This window comes from Hyalella azteca, unplaced genomic scaffold, assembly GCF_000764305.2.
Source record: "Hyalella azteca isolate HAZT.00-mixed unplaced genomic scaffold, Hazt_2.0.2 contig5036, whole genome shotgun sequence".
Lineage (NCBI taxonomy): Eukaryota > Metazoa > Arthropoda > Malacostraca > Amphipoda > Hyalellidae > Hyalella > Hyalella azteca.
In genome coordinates, this window is record NW_025935241.1 from 189771 (window position 1) to 210633 (window position 20863).

Here is a 20863-nt window from a genome sequence, read left to right on the forward strand (position 1 = left end):
ATATTGTCAAGTTTGTTACAATCATTTTAATGCATGTACAACAGAATATCTTGATAACATACCTACACTATTCAATATTTAATAGAACAGTACAGCATAATTTTTATTCTTACTGTACTGCAGAATAATTATTCAGATTGTATCCTGTTGATTAAATGTATGTTGGTGATGCAGGGCCGCTGACGACGAAGGTGTGGTGATGAGGTCATGCAGATTCCTGGGGCGAGTGATGAGGGCTTCGCTGCCCATCCAGGCCCTCATGTTCCTCATGTTGGGCGTGGCTTCCCTCATGCCGAGCTCCGAGGACGACTACGCATGCAACATGGCGAACAACTTCGCCAAGAGCCTCAGCCCCATGTTGCACCACAATGCTCCGCCCCCAACATAATGCTAGATGACTTTTTGAACCCCTAACATGACTCCTTGCAACCCAACATCTCTCACCGGACCCCTAACATGATGAGCAAACTCTCATTGTCATGACTTTACAAAACTAATGGGATGTTTCCAATCCATACGAAGAAACGGTTCTATTTTACCAGGAAAAACGGGTTGTGTGGGATGCCATTTGTGGTTGTCGCATGACTGTCCCTGCAAATGAGCCAAATAACTGATACTTTGATGGGCCACGTGAAGGAGTTCTACGTGGGACCCTACTTAGCATTCCTACTTGAATGAGATCGCTGTCCTTAGTCGACTCTGTTTTATACCTCGAGGTTTTTTTTCACCTCGGCAGATTTAATTTTCTGTGTTGAATTTATGATTTGCGCTTGACGATCGGTGAGGCTATCTTAAATTATTTAATAATTTCATGACCGCATTAATTTTATTTCTCAGCCGATAACGTTGGATAGCGACGAAGGAATTCGTTCTAAAAGACGCAGTCACCTTATACACGCGACCAGCTGTCTCGTTTATCAAATGATATTAATGAATTATTTAAATGTGAATTTAATTCATTGTCAGTTCTTACAGAGTATAAGTAATTATATTAGGCAATTACACAAGATGATTTCAATGCCCTTCCTCGTGGAAAGACGATTTCCACATCCTCCCCTCTCTCTGAGTATTCCATGTCCCCATCACGCGAGGGCGAGGCGTTCAATTGGAAGATGACTTACTTCGTCAGTTCGCCCGGCCTGACGTAGTAGACGATCTCGGCTCGCGTGACAGCTTGTGTAATGAAATGCGTTCGTATCATGAAGCGCCGACGTAAGCCAATAGTCAATTACGTTTGTATGCGTCGTACGTTGTGTCAGCGCAGCAAATGCGACATTATCGTGACGTTTTATTCTAATTATGACGTAAGATTGCTTTGTTATTGTTGCCTTCTTTTTATTTGTTCGCCGCAACCGTTAATTGTTCACACAGCTGAGCACGGAACTCCTTGCCGTTCACCATGGTGGTGTTCCACGATAGTTTTAAATAAAACCTTGGGTGATGTTTGTGAATCATGCAATGCTACTCAATTTTCTTCTTCACGTCACGGCAGGTTCCTCCAGAAATCTCAAGTGTATCAAAGTACGTATGACCTTGGTAGATGTACACTGTACATACAACATCGTAAGTGCAGTGGGTGCCCAGTTCTGAAGAGTTAACGGTTGCGGTGTTGCTTGCTTTTATCCTTTGTATTCATTGAACGTAAGCTAAGAATTTTAGGGACAAATTGTGATTTATAATTAGTGCTTCGTGGGTGCTATGAATGATTGTGAATTAACCATTATATCGTAGACGGTTTACGATCATCGTTTGCCGTCACCCTTAGTCCTCGTGAATAACTTCTAATGATCAAACGTTGCTGCTTTACTTTCGGTGCTATATTGACCAGGATTCTTGGTATCAGCTTTTCTTATTCTTTTATTTGTAAGTTTGACCAGCATATGTTAGACCTTTATAAAGTTGTGCCGTATATTAGTTCATGTAAGAAGGTGAACATGTCACCCGTAAAATGAAATAGTGGAGTGAATTATAATGAATATAATTATTGGGTGAATTATAATGGAGACCCATTAACCGTAAGACGTAAAGTTATGAACGACGGTTATATTACATAGCTGTGATTGACGCCTTCTTATATAAATATTAGCTCGGTGATTAAGGCTTCATATGGCGTGAAAAACATAATCTATGATACAGATGGCACACCTGTACGCTGCCCAAGTTAACTAACATGATTTTGGAGAAATATAATTAAACCTCGAACAGATGTTTTATTAAACAATTTCTATAATACATAATTGTTGAGTAATAATTTGTGATCAAATGAAATTATTAGATACATCGTATTTTGATGCTGTACAGAGAAAATTATTTTCAGAGATTATGTATAACAATTGGTTTACAGAAAAGATAGACAATTTAACAACTCCCACGTACACTGTGTTGAAAAACCACATTATTTGAACCGAATCAATTTATAAAAAATATATTCTTGTCGGTTTAAAAGCAAATTTTTTTACACTCAGAATATTTTATCAACACTTTTTCAGCTGCCATTTTCAAGAAAATTGCGAACAGCGACTCTGGTAAATGATACAAGAATAATGTAATCAAATATGTAAATCTAATTGAATAACTTTCCCACCCCTAAATCGAGCTGAACAAAGACAGCAAATATCAATAAAAAGATGTTTAGCTTGACTAAACAAACATAGTTGAAACTCCTAACACTGCTGAGCAACTGTACGAGTGGCGAGTTGAATGATCAAGCGGACGCTATCACGCAAACGGGAAATAGTTCGATGACAGTGATGATGGAATGATCTGAAATAGAAATGAAACGATATCATCGATAGCAATGGCAAGGATGTAACGTTGCGCTTTCAGTGATACAAAACTGATGAAATCTGACGTCTACTATTTGTAAACGACCGATACCTTGCCGAAGTTGAAAAAAATAAAATGAACTATCTCACAACCTACATCTATACTAACTAAAACTAAAAACTATCATTATCTTAAATAAGATCGTTTGGACGGAATCGTTCACTTTAAAGCAGAGTAGCTTGAGCTAGCGCCTATATATCATAAGATATATTCAATGCCAAAAATTCTAAACCTACCTCAGCTGGCGACTGAGAATTCGTAACACCTATTCTATAATAATAATTTTAGTTAATGCTGCCCACAGGCACAATAAAGCTTGACGCCCTTCAACTTATCAACATTCGCATGCTAGATGCATATACATTTTGATCGTTTACACAAGAATGTTTAACAATTTAAATTTTGAGACTTGGACAAACTATATATATGAAAATGTATATACAAAACACCTGGTGCTTGGAAAGGAAAAGATCCGTTACAACAAGTTGAGAGGAGGGATTAAGAGAGGGTAAAAATTGTTCCATCTAAAACATAGATGAGACACATGTTAACAGGGCTAAAACCTTTTCACGATTGGTCTTTTTAAGTATAAAGACTTGCGCTCTAAATTAAAAAAATAATAACTTAAGTGGTACAGGGAAAATTAAACCGCGCATTAGACGATGTCTAAGGAGACGACAATTTTTTTCCGTAGTTGGAATCTTTTCTAAGTGGCACAAGGCAGCGCGTCGCGTGCAATTACGCATGAAAGTTCTCATTATAAATGCCCTCTAGAAAATGCACGCTTGGAACACGGACGGAATAAAAACGCACCAACAAGCGTCATTGCAGGCCACCTGCACCATTAACTATTCAATAGTTGCCGTATTTTAATTTAAACACATTGTATGTGTTTGGACACGAGAAAAAATGACAGCATAACTGGTAACTAAAATAATTTTGGAACAAATTTAAACATTGCACAATTTAGTAAACATTGCACAGTAACACTCAAGTAGCTCTAATGCTCCCGACAATCGGCTGTAGTGTTCAGCAGCTGAATGTTTGTACTTCATGCACTGACGCTTAGAAAACACTGCTTAAAAGCATCAAGTTGCAAATTGAAAATCCTCCACGCCATTAACTAAAATTTGATTGCCGACAGCATTGCACGGACATTATTTATTTTACAACTTGTATTTATTGCAACGATAGTATTTTAGCTTATTTAAATGCCACGCCCTTAACATCTTTTGCTCAAGCAAAATGGCCCATTGATCCATGCTTTCTCGATTTGAGTCCTTCACGAAGCAGGCCCCCTAGGTGGGTGTATCACGACCCAAGCCAAGGGTGGAGGGTCCCTATGAAGCCAGCGCCCTCCACGCCCCCATCAGCAAGGGCAGTAGTAGGACAACCCCCCCTTTAGGACCGTGGGGGCCGGAGTTGCAGTTATCCTTGTCGTTGCAGGTGCAGTATTCCGTGTGCAGGTTGAAGGTCCCGCTCCTGTAGATGCAGTAGCGCTCATCGCCTCCCAGGCCAGGCTCTCCTAACCGTGCGCAGTCACGGCGGTACCGCCACTCGCCATAAACTACAAAAAAAAAAAAACTACAGTAACACCACACGACTAAAGAAAATTAAACCTGAAAAAACCTTAAGTCTTAAAAAAATAGAGGGTAGGAATCATGGACAATAATGTAGTGAGAGAGGTATAAATATGCACTAATTATATCTTATAGCACTGAAATCACTCGAACTTCATGCATATCTTGTACCGCACACTTCAGTGACTTCACTAACTCCCCTTTCAGATGGTGTGGCAAAGATTTAACTCACTTTTCATGCAGATCTTGCTGGCATTTGATCCCGTTTCGTGCATATCTTGTAGCACAGAAATCACTCACACTTGATGCATATCTTGTAGGTTGTAGCACATACTTCACTAACCCACCTTTCACATGGTGAGGCACTGATTTCACTCACTTTTCATGCGGATCTTGCGGCACATGGTGGCAGGGACACCCCGCAAGTGCGGCAGCTCCTCCTCTAGGGAGCAGTCTTGGGTCTTGGCTGTGCGATTGTCAAAAGGATCTTTGCAGAAGGGATCGGAGTCACTCTGACAGTGCCAGCACTTGATGGCAAGAGCTGCAAAGATTAATTTACATGAAAATCATGGTAAGATATCAGGTTCATTGGCACAATAAAAAACAGACCCATGGGTACAATAAAAGGCTCATGGATACAATAAACAATAGGCACATGGGTACATGCAATGAATAGCATTCTCATGTGTACAATGGACATTTGCTGATAAGCACAACATAAAACATGAGGCTCATATAAAAATTTAAGCCACAAGTGATGCTTCCAAAGGTATAACATGAGCTTCATTATTGCTTAGAGGGAAAATCTCTGTCCAAGAGAACATTGGGAATTGTAACCTTGGGGTCAATATCCTTTCCTGTCACTTTTAAGTTGAAGGAAAAACTTATCCAGTGTCTGTTGCTTCTGCCTTTTTTTTGTAACACTTTTTAATAATGTGACATCAAATTGTTGTTGAACAAGTTTAGGCTCCTTTCCCTACTGCACTACTATCACTCTTAACCTTCTTTGAAGGCACCATTGACTGGCATTGAGAGCTATATAATTATTCAAATTAAGTAGAAAAATTACTAAACAAGATAGATGTGAACAGATGAAGTTGAAAACGTCCAATCTCAGCTGAATCTTCCTCACCACGAGTGAGTATCATGTCGTCTCAATAGCTGGGTGACATGCCCTCCTTTTATTGCTCAGTCATGACACATTAGTTCTTTGTCCCACCTGAAATTTTATTTGTTGACAGAGGCAAATTTTTTATCAAAATACGTCTTTCCTGACCAATTTTTCATTAACCAAGGCCTTTGCCGTAGTTCTACTGTGTATCCAAAATGGGGCATACAGTGTGTTATGGTTTTGGTGCAACAGAACCGGTTACAACAATCCCTTTACTGCAGTATAGCTACTGGTGGTTTTTAATGTGTCTTGAACAACCTTCAAATACCCTCTGTACATGAAATAAAATTCATAGTAATAAGTTAAATGCATTAATTTTACCATGATAAGTGGGCATAAAAAATTCTTTCGTTTACAGCTCAACTAGCTTTACTGTTGGATGTACTGGTAAACACAACACCACACCAATGCTCATCTGATAAATTCCACCTTAAATTCCATCATAATGGCCTTAGACTACCAGCCTCAACACCACTGCTTTTGAGCTTAATACCTGACATGTAAGAATGCTTAATAAAGAGAAAATGTTTATTGACTAGAATAAAACCACAATTTACTGGAGAGCTAGGCAACACACAAACAAATGGGAGCTAATGTTAACAATATGCAAAATGCTGCTCATTTTTGCTCCTCTGCTGCCACTTGTTGGGCATGCAAGCCAGTATGGAATTCTGTATAGGTAATATATTATCATGTTAACAAAAGAAAATGTATCAAAAAATTCACCACCTTACACCATCCACCAAAGTTACAATTGATACTCTTACACTGAGCTCGTCAGAAACTGCGGACACCCAGACAGCTGCACTTCCTTTAACTCGCTTGCGTGTGGTTCGAAAATCAATAAAAAGTCGGCGACTCTTCCCTCCAATACATACACTAGTCGTGTATCCGTATCGACAAATTTTGTAGAAGAATATGTTCCAAAATAAAAATAAAAATTACATAAACTTTAGCAGAAAATTCTCACGATTTCACCAATACAAACAAAGTTCTCGAATCCACACGGAATGATGGGATAAACTGTTAATCTTTCACGGCGTATGGCAACATTGTGTTGACTGTTGACATTAGACAAGATGGTGTCAGACACCTTGTTTTGGTCTTGTAAAGTTCAAATTCATAATAAATAGATTTGATCCACATTTCACAGTGACATTTAAATGATGGAAAATTGTTTCAAAATTTAAACACCAATTGATACGCTTCTAAATACGAATTTATTCATGTTTTTGCCCTATAATGTCGAATTTGTCTTAATAACTTCACTTCACTTTAAATCCTGAATGATTTTGTCTCCCATGGCGAGTTTTCGAACGTCTTTTGTCTTTTAGAAAACGTTGGTTGTTTATAAGCAGTAATTATTTTATTTTAATGAACCAAAGAAAGTTTAGTCATTGAAATGACAAAATCATTAAATTTAAAATATCAAGTTATATGAGTGAGATCATCAATTATCAAAGAAGCTGTAAGAAAAAAATCGTTGTTTTTGATGTAAAAGAATGTTTTTAATTTAAAAGAAATGAAATACTTGATTTTCAGAAATACGATGCAAAAATTAATGATCCCTATTAGAATTCAACAGACATGACTCATTCAGAATTAAATTGAAAAAGTAGGTACCTATTTGAAATTTATGATTTTACAAATGGCTTAATTGAATGCAGTGCAGAAATTCAAGATCACCTATGAGTATCAATTTATGTCTCATGACTGGAGATCTCAAAATTTATTGTACTACCACGTATGTTTGATACACAAGCTTCTTGTCCTTTTGATGAACAGAGTTTATTTAGGTTCTATTGACTGTAATAGGTAGAACGATGCGACATATTTGTGGCCATCCAACGATCGGTTGACGGCTTTGACTCTTGATACCACCGTACAAATATTGCGGTGGACACATCTTCCAGAAGTTTCAATGCAAAGATTCTTATTTAAAGGATAATAAATCGATTTGTAGTTGTTTACTCGAATTACTCCCACCTATAGATATAAATGAACATTATTCAATTTATTTTAAACGTTTTTCATGAATTCGCATTAAAATATTTATTTTGAAATCAACCATGTCAAAGTAACGAAATAATTTGTTATAGTTTTAGGCTTCTGAAAATATTTCAAATCGCTTTCAGAAATATCATAATTAATCATTCTCTTGCATTGAGTATATTAACGTTGTGAACCATGCCGCCGCTGACGCGATCGTCATTCGTTTTCGCAGTTGCATGCCGGGCGCTTGCTTTTGTTGTTCTATTTAGTCTCGCTCCCATGAATTGCATGTTTCGTGTCATCGTGTGTGCATCATGGAAAAGGGAAAAGTAGTCACGGTAGCTGTAATTACTTTATTAAGTTTACTTCTTTGCAGTCATATTAAGAGACAAATCTTTAACAAACTAATACTTTGTATAATTTTAATTGTAGAGTGAAAGCTGCGCCTGCAGCCTTGCTGGCACGCAACATTTCCAAGTGAATTACCTTATAGAAACTTAGCATACCCAATTACCCATACGTGTTTTAAGCCTATAAGAAGTTCATTTTTTTGCCTCAAATAATGTTGTATCGAAAAACTGGTGTAGGTGTATCAGGAATAATATATGAACCGTCAATATTAGAATTCCATCCTGATGCAAGCTATCCATATATGGACAAGCTTTGGAGTTGAGGATAGCTTTGTATCATGGAGACGTTTGTATCATGGAGACTTGTGTGGCTATATACTTATTTTGTAGCAGTACAGATCTGACCAGTATTTTAAGGTATTATATATTGACAAGAAGGAAGCTAAATGCAGCATATATCTGCCAGGGTGCAGACTTTGGCAAATGCATTGCCAAGTTATGGTTTTCAAGCCAAAAACAGGGCCAGCAGTATTCAAGATGCATTGCCACATTGCCAGCAGCATTCAAGATGCATTGCCACATAGCTAGTAGCATTCATGATGCATTCCCACATTGCCAGTAGTTTTCAAGATGCATTGCCAGCAGCATTCAGCCATCACTGTGCATCTCTCCTGCTACTTCTGATTACTTACATCCATCAGCCCTAGCAATCAGAGCCAATCATAGCTCATTGGTCAAATCTATTGTTATGCACATATGTCTGTGTCCATCATCACGCATCAGCCATATATACTGATCCTAATGCACATCTCTGTGCCATTCATTATGAATCAACCATACATATCCATTGTAATGTACGTATGCCTGAGCTGATCATCGTTTTTCACCATATTGATTTTAATGCGCACTCATCTGTGCCAATTACCCTATTTGGAATAATAGGTAGGAGTTTTCTATAGTTTTTGGAAAAATGATCATTTCATGGGTAATTTTAAAAAATTGCTAGTGAAAATATGCCATAGGAAGGTATAAAACTGGCCAGATTTATGTGCATTTTTGTTGAATTAATGAGCGGCTTCCTTCTGCACAATTTTTCACTTTGGCTGATTATCCCATATTGGCCGTATCAATCATAATGTACAGGTGTCTTTATCGTTCATCTTGCATCAGTCATTTTGATTGTAATGCATATAATATTTGCTAGGTAGATGCATTAACAAGATCTGAAGATGTAAATTTTGCTATTGATGTGTTGCTGAGATTTTTAGAATTTTTTTTTGGGGGCACCCTGGTATTGGTAATATCTGCAAAGTGCTAAATGTCACCTCAGGTCATTGTCATCTGACAATAGAATTTTCATCAGAGGCAAATTTCATAGGTCCAAAATTGCTAAGAAAGCCCTAGCTATGCTTTATGAAGTTGATTTTTCCCAACTAACACACTTAGAAGTTAAACATGAATCCAAGAAATAAAGATAAAATATGCCTTTAAAAATTACTTTTTAAATACAACACTTCTAAAGAGGGCAGTGGCCAGAGTCTGTGATGTTACACATGTACAATGAATTTCTTATTTCATTTTAAAATATTTATAAAATTCAATTTTAAAATTTTTCTTCAATAGTGAAAAAATTGTCTAATTTTTCTTCAATATTAAATATATTTTTAATAACATTTCTCTTTAACTTCACTTCTTGTTTGTCTGTCTGCTACAAATCTTATATTCAATATTAAACACACTTTTACCTCTCAAATTGATCTGAAATTTTTCACACATGTGTAAAATTGGAGACAATGCATGAATCAATTGACAGAATAAATAATTTTTAAAATTCTAAAAAATATTTTATTTCAATTTAATAAAATTGAAAAAAATAATTTCATCTTCTACAAATCTTATAATCAATATTCAACACATTTTTTCCTGTCCAATTGATCAGAAATTTTCTACACTTGCGTAAAGTTGGAGGCAATGCATGAATCAATTGACAGAATAAATAATTTTGATTAATTTAATTTTTTAGTTTTAAAAATAAAATTAAAAATTAATTTTTGTAATATTTAATAATAAAATTAGAAATTCATTGTACATATGTAACATTGGAGAAACTGGGTTCTTAAGAAGTGTTAACTGTAAAAAATAATTTTTAAATGCATGTTATTATTTTTTAAATTATTTTCTAGCCAATTGAATTTCTCATTTTATTTTCAAATATTAATAAAATTAATGCTTCATTTTTTTAATACGGTACCGTACCTATAGTATAAAAAAAATTTTTCCAAAATATTTATTCTGTCAATTGATTCATGCATTACCTCCAACTTTACGCAAGTGTGCAAAATTTCAGATCAATTGAACTGGTAAAACTGTGTCAAATATCAGTTAGGGTAAACACACCATATTCCAACACCTTAAGGAGGTAGCAAGAAATAAATGGCTTTAAATAGATCACCGTATGCGCAACTTGAGTTCTGATTGGTTTATGTCACTCTCAAAACACCACACTATGCACCAGCAATGATGAAACATCACAAACTGTTTCCATATTTATTTAAAAGCCTTTAGAATTCAAATCTACAAAATCGCTGAATTCCAACACTGTGTGTGACTGAATGCGGCATATTGTGAGACTAATTCCGACAGTGCTTAAAATTCGTAATTCCGACACCCTGTGTTGGAATTCTGACACCCTGTGTGAGCTGTGTTGGAATACGACACCCCTGTGTCACAGCTGAGTGTCATAATTCCGACACCATGTCGGAATTAGTTTTTATGTGTTTAAAACCGTCTCTTGAATCAATCGTCTATTAATTTATTTACCACTTAAACTCAGCAAATACAAGTATACTTAAAGGATTCCTAATATATTCACAGACTTGTTTAAAAGTCTCAAACCATAATATTCTTTCTACACAAACAGTTTATCACTCTTTAGTAAAGCAATGTCAACTATTAACTTTCGTACGGTATGTGTTTTCTCTCTCATGTGTGTTCTCACTAGCTGACTTGGACTTTTGCTATGCGGATCTTAACATTTTCCCGCTAGACCTAGTGTTTTGTGGAAATCTGGCGCGCAATAGTATGACGTCATTATTTCAACCATCTACCGAGATCTATGCATGAGTGGAACTAAGACCAAGGCTTAATATAAAGGAAAAAGTTGAGGGGTGTCAGAATTACCCACAGTGTTAGACTGTTAGAATATGGTGCGTTTACCCTATAAGATTTGTAGCTGACAAAATTATTTTTCCAATTTTTTTAATATTGAAAAAAAAATTTTTTAAATCAGTTATTTAGTCATTTGATTCATGCATTGTCTCCAATTTTACGCAAGTGTGCAAAATTTCATATCGATAGGATAAGTAGAAGTGTGTTAAATTTTGATTATAAGATTTGTAGCAGACAGACAGACAAACAACAAGAAGTGAAGTTAAAGAGATGTGTTGTGGTAATAATTATAATATACTTTTAAAAATTACTTTTTAAAGACGACACTTCTAAAAAATCCAGTGTCTCCAATGTAAAACATGTACAATGAGTTTCTAATTTGAATTTCAAATATAAAAAAAATTACTTTTTAAGTTATTTTAATAGGTACATAAAAGAAATTAAATTTTCAAAATTATTTATTCTGTCAATTGATTCATGCATTGTCTCCAACTTTACACAAGTCTGCAAAATTTCAGATAGATTGGACAGCTAACCTAGAACTAGAAGTGTGTTAAATATTGATTATAAGATTTGTAGCAGACAAAATTATTTTTTCAATTTTTTTTAATAAAAAATTTATTTTTTAAAATTATACATTCTGGCAATTGATTCTTGCATTGTCTCCAACTTTATGCAAGTGTGCAAAATTTCAGATGGATTGGAGAGGAAGAAGGTTTTAAAAATTGATTAGGCCTACCGTCAATGCCACATAAGTCGCCACTTTCGGAAAACGCAATAGAATATATTGGATTTTGAAACACCAATCAGCTAAAAATTAAATGTAACACTTGTACAGGGTTGACTAATGTTTAGACTTTTGAGAAAAAAAGTCACGAGGTTTTTTTATTGCTCGATCGTATAATAAAATGGAAGTTTTTGAGCCCCGTCGGGAGTGGCGAGGTATATAGTACCTGCTTTAAAGTCGCCAGCAATACTGACGAAGGGTACACTAAAGTTGCCATAGCCTGGCGAGGTTATTGCAGTCTTTTCGTGAATAGCGCCTGCGTGAGGCACAGTAGAGAAAGCCTCAAATTTAGGCGAAACCAACCCTTGAACTTCAGTCTTTGTTTAAAAAATTAATAAATAAATGCTTTAAATATTGTTATTGTATGAAAATAAATGTAACCTCAATGAATAAATTTTTTTCCTGGCTATAATAAGTAAGACGATTCGAACTAATCTTAAATTCGTAAAAAGAAACTCGTTTCACTGCATCGAATATCGATGTTGGGAGGGCTGTTCATTCACGCATTTATCCGCCTCGATTCCAATTCATCGAAAAAACGCACTTCAGGGATAGGCGGTTCCGTATAAAAAAATCGGCTGTTACATAGTAGTGTGGCACACTAGTCAGTAATCTGAACAGAATTCACGAATTTCCTTGTATGCAGCGTGAAGAATTTCCTCGAACCTAAAAATATAATTCCCGACCCTATTTCTAACTCAACGGCCAAAACAGCGCACTGCACCACACATAAAAGAACTCGACCGCTGAAATGCTGGTGTACGTTGAATCCTTCGTCAGACACTGTGAATATTGTAAGAAATAAATAACAGCCGTGAAATTACATCGCAAACTTGTGAGAAGTTTGCAACGGGGTGGCCCAGTGGAGTTCTGAGTACCATGATTGACACAGAGAAGCGCGGGTTTGATCCCAGGTCTGTGCGACAGTTTCTGGTCAGAATCGGCAAGGAGGCCGGACAGTTAAGCAAAGCAAAATTGAAGCAGTGAGTGGCTAGTTCGAGACCGCAAAATGCTGTGAATGTTCTGCAATGTAAAGAATCGGCAACAGGCCTACGGCCCACTAAACGCTGAAACCGCTATTATTATTATATATTAATATAAAGAGAATGACATTACTGTATGCCATCAACTTCATCAGAACAGCATCGTTCCTATTTTGCAGAGGTCTTGGGTCGTCTGAGGTCCTATTTTCCCAGCAATGTCCCTAAATGCCGCATCATAAATGATCGGGTAGCATTTGTGGAGGTCTTCTTTCCTCACGTGAAGTTAACCCATTAATGACGAGAATTATTTACTGAATTTTTTTTTTGGTTCCTTGTGAGAATATTATCATTTGTGATGGTAATAAACAAAAAATATGTTCATATATTTATTTTTCGTTGCATGTGAAAAATTATAGCTTGGTTCCATATGGAACCGCTCGGCATTAACATAACGTTTCTTCAAACAACACTTTTTCCAAAAGTAAATCAAGCAAGGTTATTCATAATGGATAATACGTATTCATAATGGACAATACTGATGATAAATCAATCATGGCAGAATACAATCTAATTTTTAGCATAGAATTCTTCCATTCATTCAAAATGAATAGGAAGGTTTCCCATTTTACGAATGTTTGTGGGTGCGTTGTCAACATTGTTTACAAAGCACTGCATTTGCAGTGCTTCTGATGTCTCTTTGCCGGCCAATGTTGTTGATTGTTGTATTGCACTCCATCAAGGATCGAAGTAGAAGGGTGCACTATAGACCCTGATTGTTTTATATAGGGTCTCCTGCATTATTGCATTTCCTAACCGATCTTTTTGAAAATTTATTGCCCTAGCCATTCTTTTTTTCAAATGTTTTTTGAGAAGCCAAATGGAACCAGAATAGATATCACATATAATATGTTGGCTTAGGACCAATTGTATCATGTTTATGGGACCAATCCATGTTCCAGCCCATGAATAAGTTTATTTTTCTATTAGATCCTCTGATTGGCTTCAATTGCAGAAAAATATCATCTGATTTATATGCTGCCCAAAGTTTATAACTAAATCTCACGAGATAGCCACATATAAGTCGTAGTATATATGACCACAGTTGACTTTCTTCTCTATCGAAAGTCATTGTTTTCACATTTGGTGATTACTGTTGCTGCAATGACTATTCTCGATAGGCGAGCAGAATTGCTAGTGGCTGCGTCATCTGAGTTATCTGAATCTCAGTATGTTTCGTTTGTTGCTGCTTCTGTGAAATGTTAAGTAGCAAATATTTGATCTTTGTGTTATTCTTTTCTTGAAATCTCAATTATTTCATGTGATGATCTGCCAAAATACAATTAGAAAAAAGTGACTCGGGATGAACAATCGTATAGTGTTCAACGTACCGGTACCTATTTCCAAATATTTCAACTTTCAGAATATATATTCCTAACAGCTCTTAAGATAATAGTTCACTAACAAATAATAGAATAACTGTTGATCTAAGATCTAAATAAATAATTTCTAAGTTCAAACAAGTTTTTGAAATACAATGCGTAACTATGTCACAAAAAAATCTACTGGGGAAGTGAGATGACTGGAATGCTTACACTACTGCTGAGCGGTTCCATTTGGAACCAGACAAAATATTTCATGATCTAAAACACTTTAAAAACATTATATCACGTAATACCATATACAGAATTAAAAGTACTCTCATTATCAATAAAATTCTGCATCTAACTTATAAATAATATATTCTTAGAACAAACTACTTACCTTTCTCTGCAATGATGTCAAGCCCTTCTGTCTGACACCCGGTACTTACAATCTTTTAATGTTACCTGAGCAGGGAGTAGTCGGCGCAGCAGAACCAAACGTTGCCAGAACATGTACAAGATGTGTATCAAACCTACGCATCCACTAGTATATTGATTTGACCATACAATATTATTATGAAGCCATTTTTTCCTGCTGGTTCCAAATGGAACCGCTCAGCATTAATGGGTCAATAGGACTGGCGTAAACGGCTTCGTGTAAGAGTGGGTAATGGGTCTCGAACAAATGGCCTCTCAAAAGGGGTTCATAGAGGATCAATATTAGTGTGAATATAGATTGCACAAATTGATGATATAGTAATATGAATGATTTACTTTCAGATCGGTTTTATTTATATTCACCATTGTTTCCCCTTCTCAATGCAAATTCTTCAAAATCCAAGGGCAAGGTGACCTACCGTAGTAGTTATAGGAGCAGTAAGATGAGGGTTCGATCTTGGCTACCTGCTACAGTTCTGGTCAAATCGGCGACGAGCGGCAGATGAGCAGGGCGGTTAAGCGTATATCAAAATTAGGGCAGTGAGTTGCGTGTTCGAGACATTAAAATGCTGTGAAAATTCTGTGATGTTACGAATCTGTGACAGGTCTAATAGTCCATGCAGTGAACGCTGAAACCGCTATATACCTATTACTATATCGACCGTCACAAATACCGATATAGCCCCCGCCATTGATACTGAAATATGTCGAGGTGAAAGCATCGTAATATTTATTTCCATATATTTATACATATTTGATTTTACTATGGGCATGAAAAAAGAAGAAGAAATATCAAAGTAAGAATAGGACTATGCGTAACAAGAAAACAATTGGTCAATGTAAAACCAACAAACAAAATTTAGATAAAGATATAGAAATAAACTAAAACAAAGTCTTTAGATACTAACACTTGGATTTTACATGTTTACGAAACTGTTACACTCTCAGACGTTTTCTTTGAGCATGAAGTGCAATTGGAAACAAATAAAATTCGGAAATATATAGTCATTTTTTACACTAAATAGAAAAGATCGTTACTAAAATATCGCACAAAAACTACGTAATATCGTACGAATGCCGATTTAGTAAACTAAAAAATTAAATTTGTTCGCAGTTTCGGCAATAAAAATCGGCTGTGTAATCAAAGTTATTATGAAGACATCGCGGACAAGTCCAATGAGGACAACCTTGCGTTTCGCAGCCAACCCACATTGCCTGGATGGGCACCCAATCAGCAGCCCAATCGCGTCCACAAATCAAGCAGATGCTGTCTTCCAGAGCAAAATCGTCCTCACTGGATTGTCTGGGACGCTTGTTTCGAGACATTGAGGGGATGGCATCGTCTTTCTTTTCTTGCCTGATGGTCTTGCGAGGAGCTGTCTTTTGTCCTTTATTTTTTATTGCTTTTGTTTGTGACTCAAGGTCTGCACGCACTTCATCTGAAGTCATGACTCGCGCTTTAGAAGAAATTCGCAACTGGCGGCGACGTCTAGAGAGAATTTCATCTTCAACAGGATAGAAGATACTTGCTAAATCTGAAGAAATTATACCGCTCGCCACAAGAGGATTTTTGTTTGGCGATTGAAGCTCTGCTGCAGGAGACTCCGGTGCAATGATTTCAATTTCAGATTCCCCAACCGACCCATATTTGTCTGAAATAGTAATGACCACTACTCGGTTCATGTTGCAATCCAGTCTCTCAGTTGGCTTCAAAGCTCTGGTGTTCACAGACGTCCTATTGCTGGAAATCAAAGCAGCGTCTTCCAAGTTGAGAGCAAAATTTGAAGCGCTTGGTTGAGTTGGTTCATCCATAAGCTGACACTGACTTGGAGAGTTCTCTGGCATGATTGATAAGTCAATGTCTGTTCTGGGGATCAATTGGTTTCTGCAAAGTTGGGACTTGTCCATTGCGTTCGGGTTGAAGGGATGAGTTCCGCACTTTCTGAATCCAGATTTGATATTTGAAGCCGTCATTGAATTTTCCAAAGCACTCTTTATAATACACGGAACATTCTTCTTTGCAATCCACAAGTTCCCTTGCACGGCTTGCCCAAGTTTTACGAGCTTTGAGAGAGCAACTTTGAATGACTTATAGACGGCAACGTCTAATGGCTGACAGAGATGGGTGGTGTGAGGCATTAACGCTAACAATATCACATTGTTTTGCCTGGCACAGTCAATAACTGTTGGAGAGCAGTGGGAGGTGTGGCTATCGAGCAGCAAGAGAACTGGTTTATCTGCTGATGGCTTAGCGAATAACAAGAATATCTGGGTGAACCACCAGAGGAAAAGTTCGGAATCCATGAAGCCAGTGGCTTGTTTGCCGTACAAAGCTCCGTCGGGGCCACCAGCAGCATAGTTGCCTCCTGGAAACGCTGCTTTAAAAATGATCATTGGAGGCATTGCTACGCCGGATGCTGAAACGCAGCAGTGAATGCTTATGTGTTCACTTGATGCCACTTGTCGAGAATGAGAATTCTTCATTCGTCATTACTGCGTTTCACCTCGGTATGACCCAAACTTCGAAGGGAAAACATTTTCGCGGAAATAAAGTATCGCCCAAACGCAGTTCATCAAGCAGAATGAAAAAATTCGTTTCGCTCAACGAATTTTCGTCATGTTGATTTGAAATCTCAAAACTAATAACAAATCAATTGTCAAAAATGCATTCTACTATCTTTAGGCAATATTAATAAATGTTCTAGTATTTTCCTATGATAACGAAATGTTCGTATTGGGTCGATTTTAATAAATATTTCCTTTTCCCTGTAGCGTGGTGACTTTAGTGAGGTGGCGACTTTAGTGGCATTGACAGTAGCCTATAAGATTTGTAGCAGACACTCCAGACAGACAGACAGACATAGTGGCAAACCAGTGATTTTTTTAGAATTAGTTCATTTTTAATTTCCTCATTTAGTCAAGATTTCAACAGATTTCTTATGCATGATAATGCTGGTATCCAAGATACCGTAAAATGGGGTAACTTAGACCACTTTTTTTTTTATAAATGATGCCATATTTTTACTAGCTAAATTAAACTTGAATTGAAACATGCAAAATACAGGTCTATACTCTAGCTTCACTCATCATAAATTACTGGCTCCTGCCTCTCATAGTCTTTATGTAATTTAAAAAAAAGTGATGGTCTTTGTTACCCCAGCTCTTGGGGTAACTTAGACCGGGTGGTAAAATCAATTATATTTTTTGGTAAAATAACTCCAGGTTTTGGTGCATTGTAGTAGAACTCTTCTTGTTACATATGCAAATGACAAACTTGAGAAAAGTGTCATAGTTTGCAAATGGGGGGCATCGCCCCATAATGAGGGAAATGTGACTACCTAATGGCAGCCCTGATGGGGTAATATTGACTGGCTTGGAAATAAGTTAAAATTACCATATATAAGACTGTAGAGTCTGAAACATAAAGAAAAAACATAAATAGGCTGTCAAACATAAAATACGTTATATATGGTAATTTTATATTAACTTCCAAGCCGGTCTATGTTACCCCGTCAGGCTGACATTAGGTGGTCTAAGTTACCCCATTTGGGGGCGGCGCCCCCCATTTGCAAACTATGACACTTTCCTAAAATTTGTCATTTGCATATGTAACTAGAAGAGTTCTACTACAATGCATCAAAACCTGGAGCTATTTAACCAAAAAATAAAAAAATTGGAGGGGGTACTCTGACATGCTTTATATAATAGTTTTTTTTTTTTGTGGGTCACATTTTTAATTTTTTAACCTATTAGATATGCAAACTTTTCAAATCTTTCTATTGTGTTATGTAGCCTCAGTATTAGGCCTTTAATGCCCATTGACAAAATTTTTCTATGTCAAATAGTTTTTGAGTTGTGGGGGTTTTTGTTAAAAAAAACGAAAAGTGGTCTAAGTTACCCCGCCGGTCTAAGTTACTGGTACCCCATTTTACGGTACTTTACTGGTCTACTTATAGGACTCAAAAATGAACTTGAGGAAGAGTCTAAAAAAAACCCCTCTGCGCTGCCACTATGCAGACAGACAAACAAGAAGTGAAGTTAAAGTAAAGTGTTGTAAAGAGCAACCAGCAACTTGCAGCAAGATTTCAGATTAAAAAAAAACACGCCATTAAACATTAGACTGATTAAAATATTGAAAATTTCTAACAAGTAGGCTAAATGACCTTTCAATGTTACATTATTATGATTATAGAACAAAGAAAAATAATTTTCAAATGCTGTAAATTAGGATTCATTGAATGATTTACCTACAACACAAAAAATTCTTGTATTATGATCATTTAAGAAACCATTTCCAGCCTTCCAGGTAGGTAGGTAAGGTAGTAGACTAGTAGGCTAGCCTTAGTAGGCCTACCTATATGATTGCTTGGTAGCTAAGTTGGTCCTAGCAAAGTCAAAACCAATAATTGAAAAACGAGTCAGTATTCACATCAAAGATCTGTTTATACTGAAGAGAATAAAAAACATAGCCGAGCAGGAATTTCCACGAATTCGCCGAAGACAGCTTAGGATATTTATTCTTTGCCGTGAGATGAACGGCCACACCCAAGACTGTTGACATGAACAGAAACCGATGACTGAGGTCGAGGAGCAAAACAAATACGTAACTAACACTCACCTCCTCTGAACGCGGCAAAATATACTACACCTAAGAAACAAATTATCAAAAGCCTACGATCCATTTCGGAAAACAATATTTAGGTACCATAAAAATAATTAGTTAAAATTCAAAACAAATTTAACGAGAAGCGTCCCCGCCCACCGCTTGAAGCATACTAAAGGTCGCGACGAACGCGTCTCAGGGAACGAGGATAAAACGAATTGATTTACATTAGTTTTCTAGATTTGAGATGAAAAAGATATGAGCTTTTAGACAGTAGTAACCTGAAAGATTCAGTCAACAATATTTTAATAACAGAATACCGTCAAAATTAATGCGATCGCATACATAGCTTATATTCGAATATATGTATATGCATGTGCACACACAAATAGTTTACCTATTAGTAAAGTATAGTAATAATTCGGCGTGGGAGAATAGGTCAAGTTTGACCTGTCGCCGATTCCTATAATATTCTTGTCATGTCACTTGGAAATCTGAGAACTGCCATTTTGACTATATCCTATGAAACTGACGTTGACGCCAAATAACTGTTATGAATTAACTAGTTTGCGAGGTTGAAGGCTCTTCTAATAGAATCATACTCGTATGCCTCGGTATGGATTTATCTAGTCTGTTATACATGTAGAATGCTTTAATTCTCGGAGCGTGAACGATGTTGGCAGGAAGTCAATTCCACGTGCCGGTGACTCGCATTCAAACGTGTGTGGCGCCGGGCCGCGAGTCCGGCCATAAAATTGTCACACGTCGTATTCCACCAGATTCTGAAAAAATGCATACCTCATCATTTTAATTCTAGGTATTAGTGGGAACGTCCGCCAAACCGGCCGGACAAGTGAACAGTTAGAGACCACTGAACAGATGCGCAGGCAACAGAGGTGGCGATTACTGAAAGGCAAATTTTTGTAGATTCGAAAAAGCAATTATTGTTGTTACAGTTGTAATTTATCTGCACATTCTTTTAAATAACCTAAAAATAGACAATTAACGAATACATTATTAAATTTATTATATTATCAGCAGCGGAAGTTCGGCCGGAAGTACAGTACTTAGGCTGACATGTCATCACATGCCATAACACGAGGAGAGACGAAAACTCATGTTGGTTGAGAACTCAAAGAAACTTACGCGCATTCTGATTATTTATTAATAAACATTTTCTATTTCATTCGTTCTCATTTGCAGTGTTCACATAATTTCATATTATTCAGCATCAATCTCACGGCTACTTACTACAATATTTAATTTTTTTTTCTTCTGCGACAGAGTTTTCTACTACAACGCGAACCTTTATCACCAACGTATTAACATCTTACAAAATTAATATACGCCCATGAACAAGCCAGAGACACCGATTTTTATACTTTATTAGAATTATGTAAATAAACTTAAAAAACCTCAATTACTCAATTTAATGTGAAAATAACTCAAAATAAACTTCAAAAATATGTTATAAATATATATTTTATACTATTTGAATCGAATTCGGTAATTATTAATGGCGATAAATGAATGGAATGTACAACGGTAAAAAATTAAATTTGATGGGTAGCTAAACTAAATTTATTGGGATTGAAATTGACTAA

At 36.5% G+C, this 20863-nt stretch overlaps 2 protein-coding genes across 2 annotated transcripts in view; one reads left to right on the plus strand and one right to left on the minus strand.

Moving 5' to 3' along the window:
• The window catches only part of LOC108679143 (muscle-specific protein 300 kDa), a 131740-nt gene extending 129538 nt beyond the window's left edge, over positions 1-2202 (plus strand). The window contains exon 74 of the mRNA XM_047880237.1: positions 175-2202. Within this exon, the coding sequence (XP_047736193.1) occupies positions 175-388 (214 nt within the window). The 3' untranslated portion in view covers positions 389-2202. The remainder of the gene's footprint in view (positions 1-174) is intronic.
• On the minus strand, positions 2196-19437 carry LOC108679145. Its single transcript, XM_018167727.2, has 3 exons — positions 19275-19437; positions 4786-4947; positions 2196-4393 (listed from the first exon to the last, which is right to left on the minus strand). The coding sequence occupies exons 1-3, from the start codon at positions 19336-19338 to the stop codon at positions 4167-4169; spliced, it is 453 nt and encodes a 150-aa protein (XP_018023216.1). The 5' UTR covers positions 19339-19437; the 3' UTR covers positions 2196-4166.
• Between the last annotated feature and the right edge of the window lie 1426 nt (positions 19438-20863).